At 45.3% G+C, this 15,295-nt stretch overlaps 1 protein-coding gene across 1 annotated transcript in view; it reads left to right on the forward strand.

The window, feature by feature from the left end:
• The window catches only part of ACO1 (aconitase 1), a 65,333-nt gene extending 54,655 nt beyond the window's left edge, over positions 1-10,678 (forward strand). Inside the window, exons 18-21 of the mRNA XM_042913447.1 lie at positions 1,897-2,044; positions 6,014-6,136; positions 8,701-8,886; positions 9,823-10,678. Coding sequence (XP_042769381.1) covers positions 1,897-2,044; positions 6,014-6,136; positions 8,701-8,886; positions 9,823-9,936 — 571 coding nt within the window. The 3' untranslated portion in view covers positions 9,937-10,678. The remainder of the gene's footprint in view (positions 1-1,896; positions 2,045-6,013; positions 6,137-8,700; positions 8,887-9,822) is intronic.
• The last annotated feature ends 4,617 nt before the right edge of the window (positions 10,679-15,295 follow it).

The following is a 15,295-nucleotide window of genomic DNA, read 5'->3' on the forward strand; positions in this document are numbered from 1 at the left end:
TTTCCCTTCCCTTTCTCTTCCCTTTCCCTTCCCTTTCCCTTCCTTCTTGTGTTTTGTTTTGTCAGTGGGAGAGGAAAACTGCCTTGCCCTCACCGCACTTGCCTGGTAGCTGACCTGTTTTCTTCATACATCCCCCTCCTACTGTGCTCCACTCAGTCTCTGCCTTCTCCTAGTGCATCCTATGGGACAGTCATGTGCAGAGCAAGACTATTCCATGTTCCCCAGAAATGTGAGTGTTGAAGGTTTAAGAAGATAGCCCACCTCTAGCGGAGGTGATATACAGGAGTCTATGTCAAGATTTTTTTTTTTAATGTGGGGCAACTACTGTATTAAATGTACAGGAACTTTCTATGCACAGACGCATATGGTAAGGTTTTAAAGGGATATGATTGTACTTTGAATGGGAGACAAGCGTCCATCAGCAAGCAGAGACAGGCAGGTGATATTCAAGAGGTGTCAGCGAATCCCTGCCCTTCCCCCTCATCCGTGCAGCTCAGTCTACACTGGCGATTGCCTTGTTTATCAAATGTTCCAGGCAAAGCCAAACGCCTTTCTGCCTGATGGTTTGAGCTGGCTGTTTTTTCCTCTTGGATCCTCTTCCCCCAAATAATCTGCCTGGTTAACTCCATTGCCAATTCAAGTCTTTCTCCATGAGGTTACCCTGCCCATGCTCTTGTTCTCTTTGCTTTGATCTACTTTTTTTTTTTCCCTCAGTTATTAACCACATTCTAGTAACACTAATAAACAGTGCTCTTTTTTTTATTATGATTTCTTTGTCTCCACCTTTTAGAATGTAAGCCCTGCGAAGGCGCAGATCTTAATCTGTTTGGTTCATCAGTGTACCTTAGGCCCTTTGAATAGTTCTTGGCCCATAACTGGTGGTCAGTAAATGTTGAGTGAATGAATGAATGGGAGAAAAGAATTCAACAGCAAACAGAGAAACAGAGATTGAAGCTGAATACAGAAACTAAGGAAACAAGCCGTGACCAATACTTTTTTTGATTGGTGATTGTTGACAATCTTTTGAGAATGGGAATCGTAGGGAAATGAATGAAGGGAAATACAGTACATTCCCAGAAAAATGCACATATCCCCAGCATTCCAGATACAATTTCAGGAGTTTGTAGATATGCTCACCTACTCCTAAAGCCCATTCACACCTTCTCTCAATCTTCAAATTACATCTCATCATGAGATCAGATCACCATCAGATACACTTCCTAGCATTTTCAGAAACAGCCAGGGAGCTGATCGCTGTGTTAATTGTAAGCTGTTGTCCCTGCCGTCACAAAGTGTCCTTTCACTGGGGCCCACAGACAGGATTTTTCTTTGATTTCAGGACAAGGAATAGCTGTTCTGCCTCTTCAGCATTGCTCTGATTTTTATCTTATGAAAATCGTAAACCACGTTGCCAGTTGTGTGTCTGCCCAGCACATTGAGTTCGTGAGAAGTAGATCTCCTTCCTGTTAGTTTACAGAATGTACCTTGTGTTTCCCTCATTCTTGGCTCCACCTGACTGGCCTATACTGATTATTCTTTCTGTTTTCTTTTTCTTACCTATTTTTAGTGTTTTATCTTTTGTGAAGTTCCCTAGGCTACCCTAATGAATAAATAAAATAAATACTCAATAGAGTTCCTCCTGGTTTTTTACCCAGATTTATGAGACTACAAGTTAACCTGAGGAGAATGTTGATTTCTGCCTTTCAGTGCCCCACTTCTGACATCTGCCTCTACTGTCCTCAGCAGATGTTAGGAATAGCTTTCCTGCCTTGAAGAGCAAGGCTTATTAGATTAGAGAGCTATCTAGGTCTGTGGTTTTTCTCTTGTCTTGATGTAAGTTAAGTTTCACCTTTGTTCCGTTCACTAAGCCAGCTCCTCTCCTGCTTGCATTATTAGCTTGACTCCACGAGAATTCAACTCCTACGGCTCCCGCCGAGGTAACGATGCCATCATGGCACGGGGGACATTTGCCAACATTCGCTTATTAAACAAATTTCTGAACAAGCAGGCACCACAGACTATACATCTGCCTTCTGGAGAAATTGTAAGTATTGTGTCTTCTGCTTGGTTGAGAGGCCGGCATTTGTCAGGCTCTGACTGAAATTTCATCGGTTCAGGTATTTGAGGAGGGAAATTCCAGGTTAAGGTCTCCAGAGCTCTTTATCAACAAGCACTGTTGTATGACTTTATTAGCATTTAATTTCACTCACCACACCACTAGAAAAAAAAGGGCCCTCGGAGGCCTGCTAGGGTCCTAATGGGAGCCATTTGGAGTTGGCCCTGTTACAGCGGGACTTGTTGAGCCACAGATGGGAGGCATGTGAGAGGTAGAGAAAGTCTACATTTTGAATCGGACATACCAGCTGTGGAGCGTTCATTCAGCAAGTTATTTTCCTCTCTGAGCCTCATTTTTCTGACCTGCAAAGTAGAATGGTACTTGCCTTGTCCGGCTCTGAGGCTTACATTTAAATGGAATGACACATATAATGTGGCAGATACTCTCTGACACATGCAGTCCGTCCTCGGCATCCAGCAGATACTGCAAAGCTGCTTGAACACTGTTTAAGTTACTTGAGAAATAGCCCTTCCGACTTACTTAACAATAATAGTAGCTAGTATTTATATGGAACTTACTACATCCAGGTACTCTTCTGAGCTCTTTGTATATATTGATCTATTAATCCTCATAACAACCCTCTGAGGTAGGTACCATGATTGTCCGTGTTTTAAGATCCCAAAAGTGGATATTAAAACCTAGAGAGTCTGGCTCCGAAGTCAGTGTGGTCTACCGCCACCCATATGCCCCACTTGTAACAGATGATATTTTAGTAAAGCAGACTCTTCACAGATAATCACTAGTCACCAGGACCCAACACAAAGTCAGTGCCCAGTAGATACTTGTTCAGTGAAGAACAGGGACGATAAACTATTCAATGAAAAAAATACAATTAAATGGTCGAATGCCCAAGAGACCAAGGGGAAAAGGCGTGCAGTTATAGACACTGGGAGGCCTCCGGGATACGGCCGTCACAGTGAACCCCTCTTATTTTTACAAGTCCTGCCGTGGCGTAGAACTTCTGGTCAGATGTTCAGTGCCTCATCTGAAATAAGGAGACCGAGATGAACCGACATTTGAGCCAAGCCTTGAACCTGAAAGATAGACATACACAAAGAACAGGGTGTGGGGAGGGAAAGAAGATAACAGAGATAATGCAGGGAGCAGAAGAAAACTGCAAGAAAAATACTGTCTTCTCAGAGTGCTGAAATGATTTTCTGTTGGTGGTATAAGGTAATCAGAGGACAAAAAGGACTTTTCATAAAAAATAATAATAATAGATATGGGCTCTTTTAATAATTAAAAAAAAGCCCCTAAAAAATTTCACAGGAAAAGTTGGTTAGTTGAGAGAATCTCTCAGAATATAGAACAGAAAGACAAAGGAAAAGTTAGAGAGAAAATATAAGAAAATTCAAGACGGAGATGAGGAGGCTCGGCATCGGACTCAACAGAGAGGCTGAAAAGAGAAGAGAGGAAAATATTCAAGAAGTAACACAAGGAAAATTCCCCAACTGCAAGATCCGACTCCAGATTACACCCACTGGATGCCCACATGGTTACGGGAGAACAGCTCCAAGTCGCATCATTGGGAAGTTAAGTGCAGCAGAGATAAGAAGAAGATCTACAAACTTCAAAAGCAAGAAGAACAGCTTATGTGTAACGTTCTGGGGATCAGAAGTGCTCAGAGCAACACTGGAAACAGACTGGTTTGCACCCCAGGATTCCATGTCCTATGTTAAAATAATAACATATTCAGATTCAAAAACTTTAAAAATACCCCTCAATCCCTGTCTCAGGAAATGACTTGGTGAATGCGTTTTACCAAAATGAGGGAATGAGCCAAAAAGGGAAGATGTAGGATCCAGGAAAAGAAAATGCGAGGGATCCCCAGGACGTTGGTGAAGGAAGATTCTTCCATAACATCAGTGCACCACATCTAGAGAAGAATCCGTCTGAATTGGAATAGGACTGAAGCTTGAGGAGTTATCCCTCCATGGAAAGGATGTTTTCATCTTTATTTTTTAAAATGTTTATTTCTTTATTTTGAGAGAAGAGAGTACGTATGTGTGAGCGCACACACGCAAGCAGGGGAGGGGCAGAGAGAGGAGGAGAGAGAATCCCGAGCGGGCTCCGCACTGTTAGCACAAGGCTAACAGTGGGGCTTGATCCCATGAACTGTGAGATCATGACCTGAGCCAAAACCAAAAGTTGATGCTTAACCAACTGAGCCATCCACAAATCTCATGGTTGGTGAGTTTGAGCCCCACATCAGGTCAGCCTGCTGTCCTTCTCTCTCTGTCCCTCCCCTGTTTGCTGTCTCTCTCAAAAATAAAAAATAAACATTTAAAAAATAAACAAAAATAAAAACAAATGACATACTTCCTGATACATTTGAATGTCCTTAGAGAAGATTTGTACTTTAGGCAGAGTGTTTGAGGATTCATTGATGGGTAGGGACATAGAAATAGATGAGTGTGTGTGCACGCACATACACACACACACACACACACACACACACACACAATACCAGTGGGGATTTTTTTTTTAACTGCCAAGAAAAGGAAATCATAGTATATTACATGACTCAGCTATAAATAACATTCACATAGTCAAAGTAATGCAAATACCAAATACTGACTTACCCAAAATGTCTGACATAATTCTATTGGGAGGTTGGGGAGAGGGGACCCTAGGGGAATGGTAGTTAGCCAAATCCCCATTGAAGCAGGAAATTGGTAGATAACAAAATGGAGAAATGAAGAACTGGTGGTTTCAATATAACACTAGAGCCATAGAGGAGCAATAGAAGAAAACAACAAAATTTTATGTCCTCTTCTTTAGAAGAGAGGGAGAGTGCAGGGAGCTGTTGCTGTGTAAGCTCCCCAGATTCCCAGAGGGCCATGTAGAACTAACCAGAGGCGCCAGCAGCCCGCCAAAATAGTAATTTGTGAAAGCTTACTTCGGAGTTTGATTATACACCTTTCTAGAGCTTCTTTTGAAGGAAACACTCTTCTGAGGGATTTTTTTTTTTCCCTTAAGTAGCCAGGAGAAACAATTGTTTCATTACTTAATCACGAGGAACGATATCACGTCTTCCTGAAGTCTTGGCTCCGCAGAACATTCAGAGTTCTTGTGAAAAACACATGAAATTGTTTGTGTTAGATGTTTCTCATGTACACTAAAATATTAGTCCTCTCCTGTCCTTTATTGATGGAGGCTTCTACTTCCTACTGTCTCTGCCTTGACTTCCATGTAGAAAGGTGGCTAATAAAAATTTGCATTTTTTATGATTTTAGAACATGTTGCCTTCTTTGTGTTTAGCTACCCTTCCCAAGGGACCGTGACTGAGTCTCTGAGTCAAATCCCAGGTTTAGCTGAGATTCTCTGTTTTTTAAGCTTTAAAATAGTTTAATCAGGGGTGCCTGGGTGTCTCAGTCGGTTAAGTGTCCGACTTCAGTTCAGGTCACGATCTCGCAGTCCGTAAGTTCAAGCCCCACGTTGGGCTCTGTGCTGACAGCTCAGAGCCTGGAGCCTGGTTGGGACTCTGTGTCTCCCTCTTTCTCTGCTCCTCCCCTGCTCGCACTCTGTCTCTTTCTCAAAATAATAAACATTCAAAAAAATTTTTTTTTAATTGTTTAATCAATGGAAGAGGGGAAGAAAAGTCTGATCTTTCCCTTTTTTTCCCTTGGTGCCTTAAGATTAGAATTGTTTTTCTAAAATGAGGACAACAACCAGGCATTTCAGTTAAAAGAATATACAATTCACCGGTAGGGGTAAATAGATGGAGTTAATTGGAAATTTGTAAATCAGACAACTGATTGGTTGAGTTTCTGTTGGCTTTGTGTTGACATGGGCCACTGAAGACCCTTCTGACCCTGCAGTTACCAGGTGCCACTGCCTGTGTCCACACTCTGTGCTTTTACCGCATCTGTAAAACCTTCCTTTTCTCTTCCTCAGCTTGATGTGTTCGATGCCGCGGAGCAGTACCAGCAGGCTGGCCTTCCCCTGATCGTGCTGGCTGGCAAAGAGTATGGCTCGGGCAGCTCCCGGGACTGGGCGGCCAAGGGCCCTTTCCTCCTGGTGAGTATGATGGAGAGAGATCCCAGCAGGCGAGCTCAGGAAAGCGTGTGATGTTTGTGCAACTGCTTCATGGTGGACCTGGCTTTACCTCACTCAGTGAAGGGCGACCTAGAGTTGAACTGGTTCCTTAGATCGGTTATTCATTTTCGGGAGACCATGGATCTTTGGGGTGTCTGTAGAGCAGTTGGGACGAGGGTCTGTGAAGTCTCTGAAATTCTGTTGAAAAGGGTATATGTATGTCTTTGTTTTGTAGGGAAGAATTTCATGGTTTTCATAATATTCAGTTTGAGGATCAGAAATGTATCTCAGGCGGTTGTCCCAGGAGCGCAGTAAGCCCGGGCGGCCCATCCTGTGTTGTCGGTCAGGAGGTTCACAGAAGGGGAAAGTAAGGAGCCTGCGCTTTGGACACACACGGGAGCGCACGTTTTTACAGTCGCTTCTCACTGCCCGTGAATCAGCTTGTAGACTCCCGAGGGAAAAGGCAGCGCTCTCTGGATGTAGACAGGCAGCTCTTTAGAACCTTCTCCCATTTCGGGGCCTGACCCTCTGGCAGCGTCCCCATGGAGGGGCCATGCAGGGAGCAGGCAGCTTTTACCTCCTGAGCATTTGCTGGAAGAGCCTTGCAGCTCAGCTTTAATTCTCAGGGTTGGGTGAAACGCCATAGCCAGTGTCAATCCAAATGATTTATGGCTCCAGCAAATTAAGCCTTGGGAAGCACTAAGTAAGTTGACATCTACTAAATAAGTTGATGTCTACAGTAAAGAATGTGGTGTCTGGCAGGCTGCCCTCCAGAAGTCCAGGATAATGTGTTTGAACATCACACCTACTGTGTTTTTCTTTTCTTTTTTTTTTTTTTAATCCATCCTTTTGCTCTGGCACGGGGTGGGGGTGGGGGGAGGATGTTCTCTGATTACTTGGTAATATATCAAAAGCCTGCCTTTTTGAGAAGCTGCTAGAAAGAACCGGAGAAATGACAGAAGAGGAAAGGGTTTTAGGAAGAAGGCTGGGAGCTGGTGGTAGAAATGAGACCCGGTGCAGCACGCAGCCAGAGAGGGAACCGTAAGAGCTGGCGGAGGGTAAGAGAACCGGCACGCAAGGGGCTCCTAGGAGCCTAGACCTCTGTACAGAACGGCTCCAGGTTCGGGCAGCCCAAGCCGGGCTGCTCAGCAGTGCTGGGCTGTGCTCCTGGCTGAGGGGGACTGACGACTGCGGTCTGCGGTGCCGCGCGGCCTTTGCCGGGAGCTAGGCACGTGCACAGGACCACCCGCCTCCTAGTGAATACGTGTATGTAAATCCAGACGGAATATCTGCTGCTCTGAAGAACCTGTTCTTCCGCTATACACTTATTTTTAAATGTGGAAACGCTTGTGGGATTTTTAAAAATACCTATGCCAGGATCTCATGCCCAAAGATTCTGGTTTAGTTGCTAAGGAGAAAGGCCTGCATGTGGGCATTGTAAAAGCCTGCCCGGGTGATGTGAATATGTGGCAAAGTTTGAGAACCAGTGCTTTGTGTCTACGGCTCCCGCATCTTACAAGAATCACTAGCTTCCTCCCCTCCATGCTCCCTGCAAGAGGTCCTGATCTGGGGTAATGCCTAAAGAACCTACATTTTTAACAAGTTCCCAGAATGATCCTCATGCAGGGGGGCTTAAAAGTATACCCTAAAGGGGCACCAGGGTGGCTCAGTGAGGTAAGCGTTCGACTCTTGATTTCGGCTCAGGTCATGATCTCACGGTCGTGAGACAGCCCTGAGTCGGGCTCTGCACTGGGTGTGGAGCCTGCTTGAGACTCTCTTTCCCTCTCCTACAGCCCCTCCCCCCTCAAAAAAAGTGCACTCTATGTATCAAGAGCCCGTTTAGGGGTATCTTAATATTATATTACAATTAACTAATATTTAAGAGTGGGGTGTTCTAGTTAATCAAGGATCCTGGCTTTTTGAGCACTGCTGTATATTGCCACTTCTAGTTCACCAATACAATGTACTTTACAGGAAGTCTTAATATCAAGACTGTATTCAGTGCAATTCGGTCCTTGAAACAGGAATTGTAAAAGCAGCACATCATTTACTTTCTCGATAGTATGTTCTGGAAGTTGCTTTTTTGGTTAAATCTTTTGTGTCTACACCTATAGTAGCAAAATCCCAGGGAAATAGAAATGATTATGGTGTTTTGTGGTGTAGAATCCAGATAACAATGAAAGTTTGCTAAGAGATGTTGTATCACAAAGCAGCTAAGTGTGTGGTCAAACTACATGGGTTCCAATACCAGTTACTCCACTGACTGCGTGGGTAAAGGGGGGACAATAATGGCCTCTACCTCCCAGAGCTGGCGGAGGGTGGATTGAGAAAATCCATTCACGTGCTTGCACGTGGCCTGTACCTATAGGCAGTCAGTTCAGACTATCTACTGTGTTATTTATTATTAGAGAGCAACTTTATTGTAAACAACCAGTTGGTACTTAGAAAGAATTTAGGTGTGAGAAGACTTAAGAAGCCTTTTGTAAAGTTTCCTTGTAGCTAAAGAAAACTGGAACTGTGTCCAAAGTACTGTCTTGGCTCCTCAGGGAATCAAAGCTGTCCTGGCGGAGAGTTACGAGCGCATTCACCGCAGTAATTTGGTGGGAATGGGGGTGATTCCCCTCGAATATCTTCCTGGGGAGACTGCAGACATCCTGGGACTCACAGGGCGGGAACGATACACCATCATCATTCCAGAAAACCTCAAACCACGAATGAAAGTGCAGGTCAAGGTAAGCTGAGCCTCTCCGCACCGGGCCCAAGTAAACAGGGCTGTGTGTTTATAATCAATCCCGTCAGAAGGAAAGGAGTAGAGTTTGGAAGGAAGAAAATCACTCAGTAGGACTGCAGGGAGGATGGCAGCTGTTGACTGATCACTTACTGCTTGTTTATGCGTGTGGTCACCATCACTTCCTTTCTTACCCTCCAACCAGCCCCGCTGTCTCCGCTGTGGCCCAGTCTCCCTTAGCCCAGAGAGGGGTGGGGGAAGCTCAAAGACCGCACATTGTCACATTACCCAAAAAATACCTTTTTATTATCAAAATGTGGACACACCCCATCCCTGAGCCTCACCCCAGGCCCCAGATTTTGATTAGCCCAGAGGTAAAAATGACAGCTCCCTGTGTGAGGTGAGGCCAAGTGCCCCGCACTGCCTATGGGACCACCTTAATGAGACTTCTCTTGACCCGCAGCTCCTAGAGAGGGTTAGAAAATACCATGCAGGGGCACCTGGGTAGCTCCATCTGGTAAGTGTCCAGGTTGGGCTCAGGTCATGATCTTGGGGTTTGTGAGTTCCAGCCCCACACTGAATGCTTGGGATTCTTTCTCTCCCTCTCTCTCTGCCCCTGCCCCCACATTGAGGTGCGCGCATGCTCTCTCTCTCTCCCTCTCAAAGTAAATAGAGAAAACGCCATCCCGAACATCGTTAGTTGCTGCTACCCCAGGAGACCTGGTTCTCTGTTGCCTGTCACCGCCATCACTCATACGCCATGATGCTTCCCTGTGCAGAGAAGTCCACTGGGGTCTCGTCCAAATGCAGCTTCTGATTTCCTGGGTCTGGGCTGGAGGCCGGGACTGCACGCGGCAGCCCTGAGGACAGGGTGAGTGGGCGCCCCTCCCTGCCTAGCCTCCTCCCTCACGGATTCTCCTCTGCTTCTTTGTCATCACAGCTTGACACCGGGAAGACCTTCCAGGCCGTCATGAGGTTCGACACCGACGTGGAGCTTGCTTATTTCCACAACGGGGGCATCCTCAACTACATGGTTCGCAAGATGGCCAAGTAGGTCACCTGCACCTGGAGCTGCACCAGGAGGGAGCGAAGTGCCACCGGCCGGCCGGGCCCTTGGTGCAGAGCACCCCCCTCCACGTGCGGGCCTCCCCCCAGGGGTGCCGCCTTGCACACATGCACGTGAGCACGGACGTGTTCTGGTGCCATCCCTCCAGGCACAAAACGAGCAGTTTCTGCATTCTCTATTTTTGTGAATCTTTGGCTCTCTCTCTGGAATTTGGAAGCTCAAGTGGTGGCAATGTCAGTAGTGCCAGAAAAGGAAAACTGAGCTTGTCTTTAAGGAAACTGATTACAGGATGTTGATTTTTTTCACTGTCAGCCTGTTAAGTCTTCTCAGAAGGTGTTGCCTGTCCTCTTTCCTGTTTGGCTCTGCTCCCCTCTTTTCGGTGAAACCTTTCCCTTGAGACTCCCTGGCCTATGCATAGTATGCCAGAGTTAACTGACATGGATAGATGAGAACTTTCTCCCACTTCAGATCACAGTAGTGATTGTGACTCCCCTGCCCCCTTCTTCCTTCAGAGTGAATGATCCAGACAGCTCAGATCAGACACTGACATTTTTTGATTATGTACCTTTGGATGGATCAACACTAAAGAAATTGTGACATTTTTCTTTTGCTGTCTTCGAAAATCGTCCCCAGAAAATTTTTCAGTTAAGAGGAGGACTTTGGAGGTGGTTTTGGAGAGAGACTTAGAACATTTGTAATTTGAAGAAGATTAAATCTATTTTCAAGCAAACCTTTTTGACTTTGGAATTGAATTCTGTGGTATGTGAGGCTTCAGTCTGGGCCTGTTTAGAGCAGAGCGAGTCTCAGGCTACCAGCATCCTGAAGCCTGGGTGACGTTTAACCTCTCCTGCTTTTACAACCACATCCATGCTATACAGGTGAAATGGAAGAGTTGGGGAACCAGGATTTCTCTGCCCTGGTTGGGAGCAGACAAGAAGTTAGTAGGAGCAATAATGTAAGTGTGGTGAGCAGATCATCATTTTTTTATTTTCGTGTCCTATAGTTTACGTCCTTATTGTCATTGACGTCATTTTGGGGCACATGTCTCAGCTGCCGTAACAAAATATCATAGACTGGGTGGCTCAGACATCAACAATGTATTTTCTCCTTCCTGGAGGCTACAAGTTAAGATCAAGTTTCCAGCCACTTCATTTCCTGGTCAGAGCTTTCTGTCTTAATGCATGTGTGAGCAGACAGAGAAAGAGCTGGCTCTCTGTTGTCTTTTAAAGATACTGATTTTATCAGATCAGGGTCCCAACCCCTGGACCTCATTTAACCTTAATCACTTCCTCAGAGGTCCCTTTTCCAAAAAGACACACTGGGAGTTAGGGCTTCAACATAGGAATTTTGGGGTGGGGGACAAAAGACATTCAGTCCATAACAGGGCACCTTATAGCTCACAAGTTAGTCTCCTTCTAATGAATTTTAAATCTCAAGTCCAGCATGCAGGGAATGTGGCCAGGCCATCGGAACACCCGGGATCAAGTCCCGTCTCTACCTCTTCCAAGATAAGGGACAAGACAGGTTATTGAGCATCCCTGCCTCTGAGGTCCTGGGACCTAGTTTGTGCTAAGAAAAAATTACAGACATAACCTTGTTGTATAAAAAAAAAGCCTGGGACCTTCAAATAAGGATCAGTCCTAACATAAAAACACAAAGAAAGGCTGAGAAAACAGACCTCACTGCCTCAGCTCTCCATGACTGAGCTCCTGGGGAGCTGTGTGGCTCCCCGAATCCAGTGGCTATGCAGAGACAGATTCTTGTGGCTATGACTTCCAGAACGGGGTCCCTTCACTTCCAGACTCCTCTGCCTCCAAACACACCCTCTAGCCTGTTCATTAATAAAACGTCTTGCCCCGTGTCCCAATCTTGGCCACAACCGGATGGAACAAGTAAACTTCTCTGGCCTAGTTTCTCAAGAAGGCATCAGTCTCCCTGCCAACTGCACGTATGCTGCCCTTGCTGGTCCCAGGCCTCCCGCCTCTCCACAGGAGTCTCATCTCCTTTGTTCTCACAGCTTTCCAAATCCATCACGCCTGCTGCCTGCTAGGAAACCGTGAGTTCTTTGGTGTGCACCCTGAGGTAACAGACTGATCCAATGCAGCAAGTAAGCACGTGTGTCTTTGGCTCTGAGGCAGCCTTTAGTACGTGGAGGGAAAGCTAGGGGAAGGGTGCATTAGTCACAGCTCTTACTGGCTAAGAAGCACAACTCAAACTGGCTAAGCAAAAATATTAGTCAATGGTAATAATAATTGGCTCATAGAACCTGAAGAACAGAGGTGGCCACGGCCCTAGGCTTGATTGGATCTGGTGGCTCAAACCCAGGTTCCCTCCTTATCCTCTCCCTCACTTCTTACCTTCCGTCTTCACTGGCCGCCTTCTTCAGGGCTGCTCCATGTGCAGGGGATGTGGTCGCTAGCAGCTCTGGGCTGGCAGTTACTAGTTTATGAACTTAGAGATTTATCTGCCAGTATTTTTTAGGCTGAAATTGGGAGTTTTCCAAGTCGCCAAAATGGAGAACAGTATTTGTGGCCCCGTTTCCCGTTCAAGGTTATGTGAGGACAGTGTGGTACCCGGCAGGGTTATGCAGGAGCAACGGAGAATCACTTCTGGAAAAGAGAAACTGAGGTTCCATGGCTGCATTCTGAGGAAGCTGTAAAGTGTCATGACCACAAACAGAATTTAGCACCCGAGTAGTTTTTGTTCACCTGGACAGCCTAATTATCATGAACAAAGATTATATAATTATAGCTGATAGTTTTAATAGTTTTAATAATTTGTATCCCAAGAACTGAGGCCTATGCATTAAGTACAGATTTGCTGCGTGAAACCATATAGTTTTATTACATAGGGTAATAAAAGAGTTACTGGCTATGATCCTGAAATTAACATTCCAACTTGGCTCTGGTTGTTTAGTCCACGTCCGGGCTGGATACCTGCTGTTGTGCTTCTGCAGGACGTTAACGGTGTCCCATGAACAACAGGCTTCCAGGGTCAGTGTATTTGGGAACCGCTGGGTTAAGTGGGTCTTGTTAGCACAGAACCGACACAATGACACAATGACCATGTAGGCTGTAAATCACTCACTGGAGGGGCAGGCTGGCAGCAGACCGTACAGGAGCCCATCTGCTCACAGGCTATTTTCTTCAGAGCGTCTCACAGCGTGTGTGTTCCACAGGACGTGCTGGAGGAAATGCTGACCTGATGGTTTGTCTCTTTAAATTCAAGTAACAATATCAGTTTTAAGGACAGGAACTGGAGTTTACAGCCCTTGATACACAATCAGGCATTTGAAGAAAAACCCATCACAGTGTCAGCACCGGCAGGGGCCAACGAGAAACCAGGTCCTGTGGGTGCATAGCGGATTGTGTCTGAACCACCTGATGAACTTCAGGAAGTGCATGTGGCTGGACGCCCTGCTGGAACGCCCTAATGGAAGTGGGGCATATATACCCCTGAAAAAGACTCCCCGATGGGTTCTGGCAGCCAGCCTTTGACCTAGAAATCCAATGACCTGCATTTAGCCATCAGTCAAGAGTTTGCAATTCTTAAAACCCTAAACTGCCAGGTTTTTTCCATTCAGTAAATAGTAACTGAGGACCTAACTCTGTTTCAGGCTCTATGCCTGGCCCTGGCTTGACTTGGTGCAAAAGTCCTGTAAGGAAATCCTAGGTTTTTTGTTTTGCCTTCAGTCTGCCTTCTGTTGGCTGAAGAGAGGATAACTCACCTTTATCCAAACTGAACCATGTAGATACTTGAAAGAACTTTTCTCAAATAAATCTCCAATAGGTGTTTTCAACATCCTATTAAAGTTCTTAAACAACAGCATCCAAAAAAGGCAATCACATATCAAAAGAGGTACTTGTGAGATTGTGATTTATATAAGAAATGTGTATTTGGCTTTCCTCCCCATTTCTGGCACTGAGCTCCTAAAAGCTTTGGCATTCCCTAAGTGACAAGCAACATCCCTAAGTGACATCTTGTGATGTTAATGACGTGACTTTTGGACCACACCTAAGGATGGGGGCTGGTTGCCAGGACAACCAACTCTCTTGAGATTAGAGAGCTAGAACTCTCAGTCTCACCTCCTGACCACTGGGTAGGGGAGCTGGAGGTTGAATCAATCACCATTGGCCAATAATTTGATCAGTCATGCTCATACAATAAAGCCTCCCTAAAAAAACCAAATAATTTTGTTTGGAGAGCTTCTAGTTGGTGAACAGGTAGAGAGTTGGAGAGGGCATGGGAAGTCCCTGCCCTTTCCCATACCCTGCACTATGCATGTCTTCCATCTGGCGGTTCCTGAGTTATATCCGTTTCTGATAAACTGGTAATTTAGAAAGTACAATGTTTGTCAGTTTTGTGAGTCACTGTAACAGATTAATCAAATTCAAGGAGGAGGTCATTGGGACCCCTGATCTATAGCCTGTCAGTCAGAGACACAGGTGATTACCTGGACTGGCAATGATGCCAGAAGTGGGAAGGGGCGGGGCAGGCTTCTAGGACTGAGAACCCTTGACCTGTGGGATCTGAAGCTATCTTCCAGCTTGACAGTGTCAGAACTGGGTTGATTTGCAGGGTACTCGGCCAGTGTCAGACAATTACTTGTTGGCATGGGAAAATAAAACTCAAGCAGGTTGGCTTAAGTAATCCATTTTTATTGTGTCTAAGAATATTACTGAGAGTAACCATTACCATACAACTCCTATATATATATCATGTACTTTTCATACATTATTTGTTAAAAACTCCACTAACCCTTCCAGGTAGGTGTATTATCCTTGTTTTACAGATGAAAGAAATTAAGCCAAAGAGGAGTTATGTAACTGGCAAGTTTGCTGACTCTTGGCCAGCACAACTGCTTACCAGATCAAATGGAGAATGAGGTGGCTGAAGCATGTTATCCCATTGAACTTCAGGGTTGATTTGGGTGGTCTCTTGGACACCAAATAGCCTTCAGATATAAACAGGTGCTACATGAAAAGGGTTATATAATCACAGATGTTGAACATATTATTAGCATTTTGTGATGTTTGAAGGTTTGTTTAAGCCATTTATGGTCCTGGTGAATTACAAACAACTAATCTGAATCTGTTTTAGAGAATACTTAAGTTATTACAGAGCCTACCCTGCCTTGAACACAAAATACCGTGGCCTACATGGAAACAGCAAAACTCAGGCAGTTGTGCCCATGTCTGGAAAACCGCAAACAACTCTCAGGGCATCAGCCAACCTTGTTTAATGACACAAGAATGCCACTTGAATACATAGTCTGATTTTTTAAGTGGATAGGACAGCCAAATTTATCTCCTCAGTTTCATCCAAGGAACCTGAGAACAGAGTCCAA

Source organism: Panthera leo, chromosome D4, assembly GCF_018350215.1.
Source record: "Panthera leo isolate Ple1 chromosome D4, P.leo_Ple1_pat1.1, whole genome shotgun sequence".
NCBI classification, from domain to species: domain Eukaryota; kingdom Metazoa; phylum Chordata; class Mammalia; order Carnivora; family Felidae; genus Panthera; species Panthera leo.